This window comes from Microtus oregoni, unplaced genomic scaffold (assembly GCF_018167655.1).
Source record: "Microtus oregoni isolate MIOR12 unplaced genomic scaffold, Mior012 000001F_ref0000356, whole genome shotgun sequence".
Taxonomy (NCBI): domain Eukaryota; kingdom Metazoa; phylum Chordata; class Mammalia; order Rodentia; family Cricetidae; genus Microtus; species Microtus oregoni.
Window position 1 is genome coordinate 2313876 of NW_024543060.1, and position 16812 is coordinate 2330687.

Consider the following 16812-nt stretch of genomic DNA (forward strand, 5'->3'; position numbering starts at 1 on the left):
CCACCCCAAGATGCAATTCTATTTCATTCATCGGGGACACATATCACGTTGAATTTGTATTTTTATATCTGCATTTCCCATGTAAATCATTCCATTCTCACGCATGGGTATGGTTCTTTAGAAGGCCACAGCCTGAGGTGACACCGGTGGTAGATCTCATGCCTCTGAGGGAGCTCTGTTTGCTCAGAGTCTTCTCAACCCCTCGAGTCCTCCTTGTCTCCCTACCAACTCCCTAGCAGATGTGAGCTGCCCGAATAATGTGAGGGTGAGAGAGTGGGAACAGCGAACTCAGCTGTTCTCAAGACAGATAGCAGAGTTGAGATGACGAGTTCAGAGAAGCTGTGATCCAACATGTGTAAGGGGCTCATGGGCCCACTAGGGCTTTCTGAGTCAAGAGACTTGACATCCCCCATCTAGAAGAAACTATGCACCCTGCTGGATAGAACCAAGGTTTTTCTGACACTGTCCAAGATAAAGCAACAGCCTTTCTTTTCCTCTCTTGAACATGGGAATCACAAAATCTAAGATCATGGATTCCATTCAGTTGGAATTTTGCTTCTCTTCTTGTTAAGGCAATATATATCATTACTGTTTTTTAATGGAATAATTATCACTTCATACACTCAGCCATCCAGCCACTCACTCATTCACACCTCCATCTGCTCATCCATCTGTCCATTCATGTACCCATTTATCTATCCGTCCACTCACACGCCCATTTGTCCACCCACCCACCCATTCATCCACTCAACCATTGGCCCACCTGTCCATCCATCTTCCCACCCATCCATCTGTCTGTCTGTCCATCTGTCTGCCCACCCACCCACTCACCCATTCATTCATTCCTGTGTGCTCCCAGGTGAGCTTTCTGTGGAGGAGACACAGGACCCTTTTCTGGTGAGCATCCATATCATCGCAGACCCAGGGGCATCCCAGCCGCTGCAGGAGGCCATCGACAAGGTTTTGGCGTGGGTTCACCCTGACCTCCCCCTGTTCCGAGTGTCTGAGCGGCGCACAAGCAGGCGAAGACGGAAGTCCCCCAAGAGTGCTCAGCCGGCGCTGGCCGTGGTGCTGTTCCTGCAGGAAGAGTATGGAGAGGAGCAGATCCTGCAGGTGCACCGGGCGCTGCAACAGCCACCCTGGCGCCATCACCACACAGAACGTGTGCACGGCCGCTTTCTACCCTACCTGCCCTGCAGCCAGGACTTCTTCACTCTGGCTCCCGGGACCCCTCTATGGGCCATCCGTCCGGTGCACTATGGGAAGGAGATTGTGCGCTTCACCATCTACTGCCGCCACGATAGCTATGCAGACAGCCTCCGCTTCTATGAGCTGATCCTACGCCGGAGCCCCAGCCAACGGAAAGCGGACTTCTGCATCTTCCCCATCTTCTCCAACCTGGATGTGGACATCCAGTTCTCCTTGAAAAGACTGCCCCGCGACCAGAACCCGGTGCCCACCGACTCCTCCGTGCTGGAGTTCCGAGTGAAGGACATTGGGCAGCTGGTGCCCCTCCTTCCCAACCCCTGCAGCCCCATCAGCGAGGGGCGCTGGCAGACTGAGGACCACGATGGCAACAAGATCCTTCTGCAGGTACAGAGGTCGTCTGACATCTGTCATCTGTCTGTCTGTCTGTCTGCGGGTTGTGCCAGAAAGCCATGTAGATGTTACAGAGCCATGAATTAGGGCAAAGAAGAGTGCAAGGGCCTTGTCCATCCTAGGCCAGGATGGGGCATCGCATACTCTTCTGAGGGAGAGCAGAGGTGGAAAGATCTCTTCCTCCGGTTTCTTTAGCGTCCCTGCAGCAGTCCGGGCCTCTGTAGACGCATGCGCAGTTCTTCCAGGTGTCACCCAAGGTTGAGCCCTCCAGACACTCACAGCTCTCTGGGGTGGAAACACACAGGCTTCTCACCTGGGGAACTTGCTGATAGCCCTAAATCCGATCTTTCACACCTGTGGAGGTTTTCCTACTGGAGAAGCCCCAGGGTTTGAAAATTGTTCTGAGTCTATAGAGAAGATATAGACCCCACCCTCCACTTTCCACGATTGCTACCATGGGAGGTTGTTAAGATCAGTGTTGGACCGTGGGCCCTTGTCAGCATTTGAAGGAGTGGGCAATGCCTTTGATGTAGCCCCCCACCACCACCACGTGGGTGCCTTTTAGCGAGCCTGTATTGACGCCAACTTTTCCAGACTGCTTACCTCATAAGCTTCCTTTGTCCGGCACCTCAGCATGGTGTGTCCCATGCTCATCAGGGACAAGTCTAAAACTTGAAACTGAACACAGAAGTTAAAGAATGCCCCACCCCTGGCTTTACCCGACCACAGCTTTCGAAGCCAGGCCTCCTGAGTCGGCAGGTCAGTCAGTCCCAGGAGAAGGGGGCTCTGTTTGCGGCATTGCTTTGGGTTGGAGATGTAGCTCAGGGTTAGAATGCTTCCTTCCATGCTCCAGACTCTGCCTCTGTCTTCATCACCAGTAAGGCCTCAGCTGCTATGGTCCCACTTTTCATGTTTGACTACCTGAAGAGAAAGAACCAGTAGCCATTCGGGGACTCCGTGACCCTGGAGGATAAATTATGCCTGCTGGGATCACAGGTAAAGTTTCACCATTTGGACTGACTTTAAGCACCAGAACTTTAAACCCCCCTCTACACACACACACACACACACACACACACACACACACACACACACAATGAGGTGAAATGGTACATCTTAACTGGCCCAAACTACATCCAAGGCACCTTGCTCAAGGGAGGGATCACCTTGAGATGGCTGTCATTTATAGGAGCTCCTTGATTTTCAGACTTCCTTTTGAAGAAATCAAGGACTGTGGCTCTGTTATCGAATAACTGAAAGTTAACCTTTGCTCTCTAATCTGCCTTGAAATGCGTGAAAAACAGTTCTGCGTCTGAAGACTGCCAGTTGTGCAAAGTTATGACAGTTGCACTAGTAAAAGTTAACCAAACGCAAAGGATTGTATTTGTACTAAAAGAGAGATGGCTGCTGAAGAGATCACTTCCTCTCCAGAGTCATGAATTGTCCTCTCTGGAGCCTTCTAATAGTATAAATGAACGAACAGCGTAGAAAGCTCGGCCTGGGCTCTGGCTCAAAGGAAACACCGAAAGGAGATGTCCAAGGTGATCTACATGGGTCAGCGACTATAAAATCTTCTCAGTGCAGGCTTCGAAGAGGAGGGATTGCTGAAAGAGAAAGAGAAGAGATTCTTACCTTGGGACTTAGGAATGCAGAAGTTCTCTCTAAGTCAGGTTAGTAGCAGAATATTACTACCACAGGCAGAAGCCCCTCCCAGTTTTGGAGAATGGTCGCTGTTGACCTGTTTTGGTGGAGAGAACAGCCTCCCTCTCTAAAACAAGGTACACACTGTCCATCTCTTTAAGTTACTTTCCGAAGTAAAAATAGATATTTCAATCTTCAACAGAAGTAAGATATTCAGGCCACAAGGGGACGGGCACTGAAGAAAATACCTCTTGTGCGCAGTTTGTTTGCTCGCTTGGCACCAACTATTCCTACATTAGTTACTTTTCTCATTGGTGTGACAGAGCAGCTTAAGGGAGGACTCGTTTGACACGCGGTGTGAGAGGACTATGTCAGGGAGGGCCTGGTAGCGAGGAGCTTGAAGCTGTGGCCTCAGGAGCACAAGGCTGCCCGCACACACCTCGGCAGATCAGAAAGCACCAAGAAGTGAAGGCCGGTGCTCAGGTGGCTTTCTCCTTGTCCTCTTTTCCTTTAGCATGGTACCCCATCACAGACAACGGTGCCACCACATTCAGCGTGAGTCTTCCCTCCTCCGTCAACTCTCTCTAGAAATGTTCTCACAGACACCTTCACAGGCACCTCCAGGCATTTCTTAATCCAATCAAGTTGACAATCAAAATTAGCCATTACAGTTCCCTAAAACTCTTCAAATATACTTTTTAAGATAAAACGTTTGTTCTGTGGATACAGTTATACACCATGGAAAGTCTCGATTGCATTGTTTTTCAGTTGCCTTGTTCAGATTGAGGTCACTTTTTCCTTCTTCCCTCCATTTCATCCAGACTCTGTATAGGAGCCTCTTCCTCTTACCAGTCTTCTAGAGGAGAAGAGAAGATTTGGGTTTTGTTTCTGCTGTAAATAACTCAGCCCCTCCCTGAAACTCTCTATTACTCCAGAAGGGAAGGTATCTAGTCAAAACAAGGTTCAGAATGGCTACAGTGTCTTCCTTTCTGTATGCTCATAAGTAGATATCACAGTTTTAAAAAGACTTAGGATGCCGATAGACATACATGCTTCGCAAGAAGATTAATAGCAACTAGATACAGAAGAATCTGAAGTAGAGAGGAATGTTGCCGTGGCTCAGTGGTTACGAGGCCTTGCTGCTCCTACGAAGGACCACCAGTTTGGCTCATAGCATCCACACCAGGTGGTTCATAACAACTTGTAAGTCCAGCTCCTGTGAGTCCAACACCTCTGACTTCTGAGGGCATCTTCACGCCCATGCACCTATCCATGTGCAAACATATTCTCGTACAAACAAGAATAAATGTTTCTAAGATTTAAAAAGCAAGACATCCTGCCACCAAGAGTTGCTGCCTGTCCAAATGAGCTTCGAGGCAGAGTCCTGAGACTGCCTTCCCTGAGAGATGCGATCATGGGCAAAGTGGTTCTTGAGTCAATTTCGTTCAGCCTGGGCATTGACTAGACACTCGTTCCTGGAGTACTAATCCGGCCACAGCACTCACACTGTACCTAACCTTCCCAGCATTGCTGGAAACACACTCACCTGGAATCTTTAGGATATAATCATGAGGAAATTAGATCATGCCTAACTTTAACTAGCTGGTCATTCAGACAATTCATAGACCACCTTCTGCGTGCCAGGCACTGTGATCTCTGAATGCAGCCAACCAGAAGTCCCTTCCTTGGTAAAATTATCTTCTAGGAGTGGAGGCAGAAAACAAACAGAAAGAAAGAAATATAATAAAAAATTGTAGAGTATGTTAGGAGGTACTGGGGGGAAAGATTCTACTTCTAAAAGTTCCATTATGAGGTTGAATCTACTCATAAAAGCAGTGGTTATTGATCCATCAGAGTCTAAAAGGTCTCAGTTAACGTTAGTCAAGCAAGAACTGTCCTTGTGTACCCCAAGATTTCCTGCTGACATATGCCAAAAACTTGGGAAACACATATAACCATCCTTCGCCATGAAACGCCCATATTCATTTTTCAAATTCACTTTTCTGTCTGTGCATAGTATATATTTATTATACAAAATACAGTCTTTTGAAAATTCCAAAACGTAGGTCCTTTTTGTCTGAACCTAGTGTATTTATTGCTTAGCTGAAACCATCTTTGTTGTGGAAACTGAGTCGATCTGTAACTGCTTAGACCGCTACAAAGGAGAAGAATTCCCTGAAAAGCAAAGAAAATACCTGGAGCTTCACGGCCAGGCTGCATTTAGTCATCGTGAGCTGCTGTTAATTCCCTGTGGCTTTCTAAGTGTGAAGTTGCACGCGTTTCTTGTTATATAAATCCCATGTAAACAAGATAGCTTCAGCGTTCTCCTTCTCTGAATGGGTGGTGTTCGTGTAACAGAAATAGAACTTAGCTGTTTATAAGAAACTGCTTCTACAGAGGCACTTAGTGGGGATTGAAAAAGGTGAGGCCGCCCCTTTTGTGGCAGGGGCTGGGCAGTTCTATGTTTTGCCGAGATAGCTTCTCCCCAACAGACCTTGGCTGAAAACCCCTCTACCATTCACAGCTATAGTTGATGTATTATGTTGGGTTGACCCAGTCCAGCCTCCTTGGCTGTAGCTAACCTATAGTGTTGAACGGACCCAGTCTGACATCCCTGGCTATAGCTGATGTACCATGTTAGGCTGACCCAGCCCAGCCTCTTTGACTATAACTTCTGTGCTGTGTTAGGCTGGTCTAATCCAGCCTCCTTGGCTGTAACGGATGTACCTACCATGTTGGGCTGACCCAGTCAGGCTTCCCTGGCTGTAGCTGGTGTGTTCCGGATACCTGTGGGCCTGGCATCATATAGACATTTGAAACTAAAAATTGGAAAGAAAAGTTACTCTCCTTTCTGGTGGCTGAAAACCCCACATGTAAACCTTGGGCTGAGGCAGCAGCTGCATTTTCCAGCAAAGAGGGAAAAGTGTCCCACTTTGAGCGGAGGGAACGGCTCTGACCTGCAGAGAAGAGGCTGGAGAATTGTAAGACAAGGTCTCCTGTTGTAATAAGAGCGGCGGGGCTGCATCCCCGGCACCCGGCCGCCCCCACAGCTAGCTTTACCCGATATAATTACACGGAAACTGTATTCTTTTAAACACCGCTTGGCCCATTATATCTAGCCTTTTCTTGGCTAACTCTCGCACCTAGACTAGCCCATTTCTTATAATCTGCTGTAGCCCATGAGTTGGCTTACCAGGAATGATCTTAACCTGCGTCTGCCTGGAGTGGGAGAGTCATGGCGACTCTTTGATTCAGCTTCTTTCTCCCAGCATTCTGTTCTGTTTACTCCACCCACCTCTGTTTTAACCTATGAGGGCCAAGCAGTTTCTTTATTGCTTAACCAGTGAAATCAACAGATAGAAAGATGACCCTCCTCCATCAGTCTCCTGTAGACCTGTAGCTCCTCATATCTTGGAGCTGCAATCTCGCGGCTCTAGGTGTCCCCTCGGTGTATGGGCTGCTTTTGTCACGGTTGTGGCAGAGTGCTGCCAAGAAGTGACTTGTAGAGGAGGAAGGGTTTATTCTTACAGTTCAAGGGGATACAGTCTGCCATGGTGGGGTGACAAAATCAAGAAGTGGCTGGTGACATTGCCTCCGCAGTCAGAAAGCAGAGAATGAACAGAAAGGGAAGTAAGGGTCTCGACCTCAAAGTCCACGCCCAGTGACCCACTTCATCCCAAGAGGCCTTACCTCCTAAACATTTTGTAACCATCACAAACAGTGTCATCGGCTGGGGACCAAGTGTGCAAACACATGAGCCTGCCGGGACATTTCACATTCAAAACACAATGCTCAGTGCAGGTGTGGTTTAATCTCAAATAAAGGAATTCTCCCTTCTTCGTAGTGTGTATAGGGTGTTTGTTCTTGATAGCCAAAGGAGGAGTGCCCTTAGTTTTCATAGGCAAAACTCAGTGCTGATCTCCATCCTTCTAGAGAACCATCTGTAATAGAGGAGGGATGGCGAGCATTTAAAAAAAAATACACATCGGCCTGGCCTGGACACAGCAGGTTGAAAGGTGGCCTCTGTGGACAAAGAGCAATGTACTGTATTGTCCTACAATCTAATCTCTTTATAAGAGGAATGGAACTTCTTACTAAATTTTACAAAGTGTTTGCCTCCACATGCAGACACATTAAAAAATGACTATAGGTACAGGCTTCCGACCTAGTCATCCAAATCTAGCCAGGGAAGGTCTCAGCTAGATTTCAGTGAAAGCAGATACTTCTGTTGACCTGGTCCTCAGAGAAGCCATGTGTGCTGTCTGCCACCCACCCAGGACCTTGTACCATGTAAAGATATCAGAGATGACCCTGAAAAGTCAAGGTTTATTTTCAAATTTTTTTTAAATTTTATGTATTTTTGTGTGTTTGGATGCTTTCCCTGGATTCATGTCTGTGAACCCCATATGTAAGTGCCCACAGATGCCAGGGAAGGGCATCCGATCTTCTGGAACAAGAGTTAGAGACAGAGATAAAGGAGACTAACCAGGGGGCTGGAGATATGGCTCAGTAGTTAAGAGCACCGACTGTTCTTCCAGAGGACCCGGGTTCAATTCCCAGCACCCACATGGCAGCTCACAACTGTCTGAAGATCCAGTTGCAGGGGATTTGACACCTTCACACCAATGCACATAAAATAAAGTTAAATAAACCATAAAAATATTTTTAAAATGCTTTAAAAAAAAAGGAGACTAACCAAACATTCCAAGAATAAAGACACTATGCCCCAAGAACACCTAAGGGAGAGATTATTTCCAACAGAGGTTATCATTATTTATCTCATGGTATGAAGATGTCTACAGAAAACCAACTGATGGAATGCACACTCATGGGGAGGGGAGAGAGGACCCTCTTCCTAAACAAATATCTCTATAGTGACTCCACACTGCAGTTTTCACGGTATTTTCTAGGTTGAGTTCTGCAGGATGTTACAAACATCAGTCTAATGATTTCTGTTATTATTCTGCTGTTTCTTTCTACCTGCTACGTAGACTCCCTTCAAAGCCCAAAGCACAGTTAGGTAAATGACTCTACCTTGCTATATAAAGTTAGAAAGCCCATAAAGTTTACCTGGGAAATTACTCAACCTCATAGTCTAAATGTACGTGTACAGATAACATTAACGTACTACATTATCCTATGCGTTTAGATTTGGCCCAGCTTTCTTTTATTAAGCTGACATGGCACAGCCCTAGCCTCTAAGCCAGTGATTCTTAACCTATGGGCAGCGGCCTTATGAGGGTAGCATATCAGATACCCTGCATATCAGATATTTACATTATGATTCATAACAGTAGCAAAATTACAGCCATGAAGTAGCAACGAAGTTTTACAGTTGGGGGTCACCACAACAGGAGGAACTGTACTAAGGGGTGACAGCACTAGGAAGGTTGAAAACCACTGCTGTGAGCCAAACTGCCATCTTCTCACTCAGCTGTATCAGCTTGCAGAAGGTCTCCACAGCTGGATGTCCTGACTGTTGATGCTCCTTTATAAAATGATAGTTTGGGCGGGGTCATTATCCCGCCTCAGTATCTAGCCGCTCTTCTTAGCCGGTTGTATGTAATTGTGCCCTAATTACACACGGCCTTGTGGTTTGGGGAGCAGTTAGAATACATAGGCTAGGGAGCGGGGATTCCACCATGTCTGTGAGGACGCCGCCATTCACGCTGGGTAAAGACTTTCTGGTGCAGCTGCTTTGGGGTCCCTCAGGCTTCTGCAGTAACCTTTTGCCCATGTTCTAGAAGTAAGTCCAGTGAGCTTGTTGGTTCCCCAGGGTGAAATCAAACCTAGGCTTGTCATTGGGACTTCATGAGGAGAGTATACACAATGCCTAGTCTTCTCCACTCCCCAGGGAGGACTCACAGCAGGTGATAAATGCCTTTGTTAATGCCACTGTGCCTTGTGGTGTTAAGGGGAAAAAAAGTAAATGATTTTAGCAAAAGTGGGTTTGTATATAGAGAAAACACAGGCAAGTTACAGAAGTCTGAGTAAGCCAAAGGGTGAAAAAAATGAGACTTGGAGCTGATGTAGATGGTATTAAAATTTCTAAAGTCAAAGTCCAATGTACTGATGTCAAACCTGTGCTCAAATCAGTGGAGCTACTGATGATTGTTTCTTGTTGAGACAAAAACATATGTAAATGGAGGTTTCTCTGTCCTGCCCCATCCCATAGCCACTTCCAAATAATCACTCAGAGGCTTATATTAATTATTAATGCCCAACCAGTAGCTCAGGCTTATTAGTAGTTAACTCTTACATTTAAAGTAACCCATATTTCTACCTATGTTTTGCCATATGGCTTGTTACCTCATCTTCTACATGTCCTGCTTGTTTAGCAGCTGTTGGCTTCTCTCCCAGCTCTGCCCCTCCTCCTCTGAGTTCTCAGCTTGATTGTTCTGCCTAACCTTATCCTGCCTGAATAATTGTCAAACAGCTTTTGGTATTAGCCAATGAGAGGAATATTCACAGCACACAAGAAAGATCATCCCACAGGAAACATATGCTTAATCAAGTTTAGTTGAAAATGTTTGTTTGGCCCAAGTTTTCTCTAACTATTGCACAGAAGTGATGAGTACCAGATTGGAATAGGTAATCTTCTCTGTGGTCCACTGCCATAACTGGAGGCTGTGCTGATGTGTCAGAGGAATTCAGAAGGGGGGACTCCGTGAGGTCCCAGGGGACTATAGCACATCTCAAGTGTCCTGTGTCTGGGGCGCTGCATCTATTTGCTTGTTCAGAAGAGCCAAGGAGACCCCACCTGGTGATTCTAACCAGTGTTGAGTCTACAAGCAGAGGGTCACCACAGAAGAATGTGTTCTCAGTGCTTCCAAACAAAACCATGGTCAAGCAAGGCCCTTGATTTTTCTCCACATGCAGGGAACAGCTAGCAAAAGGAGGTTCAGAGGAGTCAAAGGTCCCTCACAAACCCAAGTGGCCACTGAGGACCTGATCCTAAACTGGCCTTTGCAGGAAAAACAGTGGCCATCCAGAAGCAGTGGCGTGTGCCTTTAATCCCAACAGTCTAAAGGCAGAAGCAGATGGATCTCATTGAGTTCAAGGACAGCCTAGTCTAGATAGAGAGTTCCAGGACAGCCAGGGGACGTAGATCTTGTCTCACAAAACAAACAAAGTTAGTTAATGGCCACCTACTGGTCTTAAACATCAAGCAGGAAAATATGAACAAAACTAAAATGATTAGTATATTTTTTAATACTCCAATGGACTGCACTCCCCAGATATTAGACATCAGTCTATATAAGATGTCATTTAGACAACTATGTCTTACTAATAATTTTTCTTTTTCTTTTTTGGTTTTTCGAGACAGAGCTTCTCTGTGTAACAGTCTTGACTGTCCTGAACTCTCTTTGTAGACCAGGTTGAACTCGAACTCCCTGAGTTCTGCCTGCCTAAGCCTCCCAAATGCTGGCATTCAAGGCAAGTGCCACCACTGCCTGGCCTATGATTTTTCTTCTTGATAAGAGAAATTCTGCCTAGATATAATACTTCAGACCTGAGCTTACTTCAATACTACAGTACCTTCCTGGGCCCACTATCATTTCTAACCTAAAAACAAAACAACAACAACAAAAAAGGACAATCTCTTCTATCTCTTCGTCTGTAGCAGCCATCTGGGAGGGACATCACAGTGTCCCTTTAGCTATCTTAAGAGCTATCAAAGTGGCTAAGAACAGATTCTGGGTTCATCTCTGCTGAGTCCAGTCTTGTAAACCAAGAACAGTGGGGCGCACAAGCAGATGGATGCTCTTGTGAGCCCATCAAGGGAGTCTAATGGACTTTGATTTAGACATAGACCTTGTTCTGGTTTACTTGATTCCCTGCTGCACTGGTTAGCTTTGTGTCAACTTGACAGAAGCTGGAGTCTTCTAAAACACGGGAACCTCAATTGAGAAAATTTCCCCATCAAAGTAGCCTTAGGTAAGCTTTTAGGGCATTTTCTTAATTAATGATTGATTTGGAAGAGCCCAGCCCACTGTGGGTGGAGCTATGGCTGGGAAGGTGGTTGTGGGGTGTATAAGAAAGTAAACAGAAAGCCAGTAAGCAGTATTCTTCCATGGCCTCTGCTTCAGCTTCTACCTCCAGGTTCCTGCCCTGACTTCCCTTCATGATTTATTATAAAACAGTAAGGTAAAATACACCCTCCGCCACACACACACAAAGAGGAAGGATTCAAACAGTTGAAGAAATATTAATAAGGACAAAGAGAAAGTTTCCAGAACTTGGTCACTTTTAAAGACAATTTTACAACCTCCCAATGTTCTTAAAAGAAGGGCTCTAATTCCCATGAGAAAATGGGGTCAAATCATGCCTTTAGTACTGCACCTGAGTGGAACATTCCAAATGTCTAAATCTTCTAAATTCAATGCCTTCTTCTTCTCCCACAAACCTAAGAGCACCCAGTTATCAGAGGGCTGTAAAGGCAATGAAGTTTTGAGAGTTATAAAATTCAGAGAAGTATGTAAGTATCAGTAGAGAAACACAGATAAGGAGTGGTGGGAATTAGCCGTGAGGGTTGCAGAGTCTGAAGAGGGTGGAATTAGATACCGATGTAAGGTCAAGGAGATGGTCGATATAGCCAACCCCCCCCCCTACGTTGGAGGACTCCCAGTTACAGCACCCATAAAAGGGATTCTTGCCCCTCATTGTTGGGACACCTCCCAGACTCAGCTAGAAAAGCATCCCAAACTGCTTGGAATGGAACAGGAATACACCTGGTGAACTCTAGCCTGACCACAGGATATTTAGAATTAAGACTGATGAATTAAACATTGGCATTTTTATGGTAATTTGAAAAATATTTTTGAAGCTGGGCAGTGGTGGTGCGCACCTTGAATCCCAGCACTAGGGAGGTAGAGGCCGGTGGATCTCTGTGAGTTCAAGGCCAGCCTGGTCTACAAGAGTTACAGGACAGGCTCCAAAGCTACAGAGAAACCCTGTCTCTAAAAACCAAAAAGAAAGAAAAAAAGAAGGAAAGAAAGAAGAAAGAAAGAAAGAAAGGAAGCAAGGAAGGAAGAAAGAAGAGAGAAAAGAAAGAAGAAAAAGAAAAATATTTTTGTTTGGTTATTTTAAGAACTTGGTGAATTTTGGAGTATCTTGGTTAGGGTTTCTATCGCTGTGAAAAGACACCATAGCCATGGTAACTCTCAATAAGGAAAACTTTTTAATTGGGGCTGGCTTACAGTTTTAGAGGTTTAGTCCATTATCCTTGTGGTAGGGAGCCTGGTAGCATGCAGGCAGACATGATGCTGAGAAGGAGCTGAGAGTTCTACATCTGGATCGGCAGGCGGCAGGAAGAGAGAGTGAGCCACTAGGTCAGGTTTGAGCTTCTGAAACCTCGAAGCCTGCCTGACAGTGACCCACTTCCTCCAACAAGTCCACACCTCCAATAATACCACTCCCTATGAGTTCTATGGGGGTCATTTTTATTCAGACCACCACATAGAGAATTTAATCTTTAAACCAGGAACCAGAACTTGTTCTTCTGATTTTAAAATGTCATTTACAGTCAACATAGGTTCCTTGCCTATCATGGTGTAAGCCCCTCTGTCCAAACCCTAGGGGAAAAAAAGGAACGTTTAATTTGGAGCATATGAGTTAAATTTTAGTAAATGTATAAAATTAAAGCATTTAAGAGGCTAATGATCACTTGTTTAAATGTTTAGTTGATTGAACGTACAAGCTATTGAAGCATTTTGATTGTAGATTTTGTTAATAGGACTGCTGGGGGTAAGTTGAGTAATAGACTGCTTACCTAGCATCCGTGAGGCCCTGGACTCCATCGCCAACATCTCTGAGAAGAAGAAAAAAAACAACCAAGCCAATCCACTAAATATATAAATGCATCCAATGCATTTATAATGTGTTAAAGGAAATTAACTCAGCCTCAAAAGGACCTTTTAAAGCAATCATTGCTAACATTTGCAGACTTGTTAATAATGTAATAAGATTTGCAAATTGAACTGAAACCAACTACAAGGGAAATAGATAGCTTTGGGGGCTGGGGAGATGGCTGAGGGCTCAGAACGCTTGCTGTGCAACCATCAAGATGTGAGTTTGAATCCCAGCACTCACATAAAAAGCTGTGCATGGCTGCATATATGTCTATAACCCCAGGATTGGCAGATAGAGACTGGTGGATTCCTAGAGCTTGCCGGTCAGCCAACCTAGCACAAAGGGCAAGCTTCTGGTTACTTGGAGGACCTGTCTCAAGGATAAAGAAAGACATATAAAGCCCTGCTCTGACCACCACATGCAGATACGACACGGCCAATAAAAACTGACAGCTCTAATGAACTCCATGACATGATCATTATTATTCTGCGGGACTAGAGAGTGAACACATGGCTTCATGCTCACCAGGCAAATGCCCTACCACCGAGCTATGTTCCTTGCTCTGAATATTCAGCTTTAAAAGTGGCTTCTGAGGGCTGGCAAGATGACTTAGCAGATGTGGTGATTTGAATAGGTATGGCCCCCATAGGCTCATGTGTTTGAACACTTGGCCCATAGAGAGTGGCACTCCTAGAAGGCATGGCCTTGTTGGGGTAGGGGATGGGCTTTGAGGTCTCGGAAGCTCAAGCCTCCAGATCAAGATGTAGAACTCTCAGCTTCTTCAGTACCAGTAGAACTCTCAGCTCCTTCTTCAGCACTGTGGCTGTCTGCACACTGCCATGTTTCCCACCCTGATGATAATGGACTAAACTTCTGAAAATGTAAGCCAGCTCTATTAAATGTCTTCTTTATCAAGAGTTATCATGTTCATGGTGTCTCCGCACAGGAATAGAAACCCTAACTCAAATAGCCGATAAAGGCACTTGCTACCAAGCATGATGATGTTGGGACCCACATAGTAGGAGAGAAGTTGTCCACTGTTCTCCACACATGTACTGTGGCATGTGCACACACACGCACACATGCACACACACGCACACATGCACAAACACACAGCAACCACAATGCTATTAAAAGGAGCTTTGGGTTTTTGAGGGGTGTTTTGTTTGCTTGTTTGTTCAGTGTGTGTGTGTGTGTGTGTATAAACAGATCAAGAGCCCTTGCTCCAGAGTCTGAACTGATCATCTAAAATCAATCCTCACTCTGGAAAATGAGAGATAAATTTAAATTCTAGTTAGAACTGGTCCAGGTAGAGCCAAGGTTGGTTCCCAGCCCTGGAGAAGGTCTAAGAACACAGTGACTAGGATCAGTGAACAGCTCCCGCATCCTGTTCTAACTCACCATATTCCCAAAGTGAGTCTCTAAGAGTGGGTATCCGCCACACCCCCTTGAAGGTTATTTGCAACTTCAGGATTGTCCTACTTCCACTCAGAGACCCCAGGCCCAGATTGGTCTTCCAGCCTTCATGTCCTCAGGCGGTAAAAATGGCTGATGTGTCTTCAGACAAATGACAACTTACCAAATGTCAGATCATTACCACGACTGAAAATGCATTCATCATTTGTGCCATACAAAGCTGCTTGCATTTGACCTTGTCCTTGGTGAGAATTACCATCCTTTCTGAGTATCGAGTTCTTCCATCTCTAGGTCCTTTGGTTTCTACATCTATATCTTAAAGAATGAGCCCCTCAGGGATGAAAGTTCCAAGTTGTTATTTAATGTTTTTCTTTACAGTTTACCACCCAGGAAATCCCACACAGGTTTCTGGTCAGGAGAGGACCGTAGGGTGGAATGGTGGGAGTTCCTGACACACTCCTGGGGCACCTCATATTGACACAGGAAACTTTGGGGTGCTTACCCCAATTCCGTAGCATAGAGGCTCTGTTATTAGTCTGAGTTCAATAGCCAGCACTCTCTCCCAGCAGGTTTGTGGGGAAATTAGGTCTGTCTTTACTCTTCAATCTATCCAATAACCATGGCTACCTGTGCTCTGAGGAAGGCCACTGGAGTTTCAGTCTAGCTTGGGCTGGGAGAGTTCTGGGAGAGTTCTTTGTTCTGGGAGAACCCATTGACCTCCTCTGAAGTAAGCAGTCTTGGTGTTCCTGGCATCCACACTGTAAGTGTATGTCTCCGCTAGCTCTCTGTTTTAAGGGAATGAACAGATGGTATCACAGCCACAAACTCCTAAAGCTCTAGAAATGGTTGGAACTGATGAGGCTCAGGGCCAACAAGTACTTTTTGTTGTAAAACCAGATTCATAGATAAGAACAAGGTATAAAGTTACGGTAGAGGGGATGTGGCAATGAAATTCCCATTGTCAGATCGCTTCCCAGACAGTGAATGGAGAAAACAAGTTCCCTGTGACTTAGCCAAAATACTTGTATAAAAACGGAGGAGTGACTGATCAATGATCCACAGTTGGAGACTAGACAAAGAGGAAAATTATGGTCCCCTCCGCATTGCTCTCTGGGTCTCAGTGTTCCAGAGCCAACTTTTGGAGCTGTCAAGTTGCAAACACTTACTTCATGTAGATCAACAGAAGTGTTCTTACAGCTCTGATAAGGTCATGTGTAGTCCCAAAAACATGTAGCCATTCAAAACAGTACTTTCAGTGGCCATAGAAACAGGTTTGGAACCTTTACAAGAAAAAAAGGTGAGGCAGGAGGGGCTGTCAGCAAGTCAAAGAAGTCACAGCTCTGGCTGGACATTAAGGTCACCCAAGGAGCTCCATATGCCCTGCCTGGGCCCCCAAAGAGGCTGTTTCTGCTGCTAAGGAGTTGGGTACTTTTAAAAATCCTCTCAGGTGCACTCAGGGTTGTGAAGCGCTTGACCCTTATGGAATAAATTTTAGTAATTTCTGTTCCGTCTAGCGTGTGTTGGTGACAACCTCAGTCTTGAGACATTTTCTTCAGTATCATTTCTGGCAAAAACATAGAGCTATGTGTCCAAATGGTGCTGTGGGCTGTCCAAGCTTAAGGTGTTAGGAAGGGAAAGAGTTTACCAGCTGTCATCTAAGCCATGCTATAAGCCTGGCCAAGGCCAGGGGAGGTTTAGAAGATGTTTGGCTGGTCTGCTTCATTGGTATTCCTTTTCCAGTGTGGTCAGCTGGCTCAGTCTTCCAGCAATGCTGCCTTGAAATTCTAATGGCATACTTATAATCTATAGAAGATGGTAGTAACTCAGCTATCTATGAATTTATGCTTTCAAGTCCAGGAAAGCCCTACTACAATAATAACAAACAAACAACACGAAGCCCCCTGAGATCAAAGCTCTGTCTATTAGACTCGCCCCTTTCCTCTTTGAGGCAGCCTGACTGGTCAAGTTGAACAGAACCTGCCCTCCTCCCACCCCAGCTCCACGTGAGGAGCTGGATGCATTGTGTGGGCAGGATATCTTTAGGAGTGAACTGTGCCCCCTTCCTGTCCTTGCTGACTGCCTAGTGCCTTTACCATGGTGAACCATAAGATGGCCAAGAGTCAGTGTTCCAGGCTGGTATTGCCGTGGCATTAAGGAGGGGTCAGAGGAAGATGACTGAACTAAAAGGAAGACAGGCAGACAGTAATCCTAGTTCATGCGTAGGTGAGAGGCTGATAAAATTAGAACACTGATTTTAAAGTTTATAGAAAATGCAACCGGCCAAAGTCAACAAGTTAAAGGCCA

At 45.5% G+C, this 16812-nt stretch overlaps 1 protein-coding gene across 1 annotated transcript in view; it reads left to right on the forward strand.

Moving 5' to 3' along the window:
* Fam124a (family with sequence similarity 124 member A) overlaps positions 1-16812 on the forward strand; it is a 51435-nt gene that overhangs the window by 25292 nt on the left and 9331 nt on the right. Inside the window, exon 3 of the mRNA XM_041674542.1 lies at positions 860-1593. Coding sequence (XP_041530476.1) covers positions 860-1593 — 734 coding nt within the window. The remainder of the gene's footprint in view (positions 1-859; positions 1594-16812) is intronic.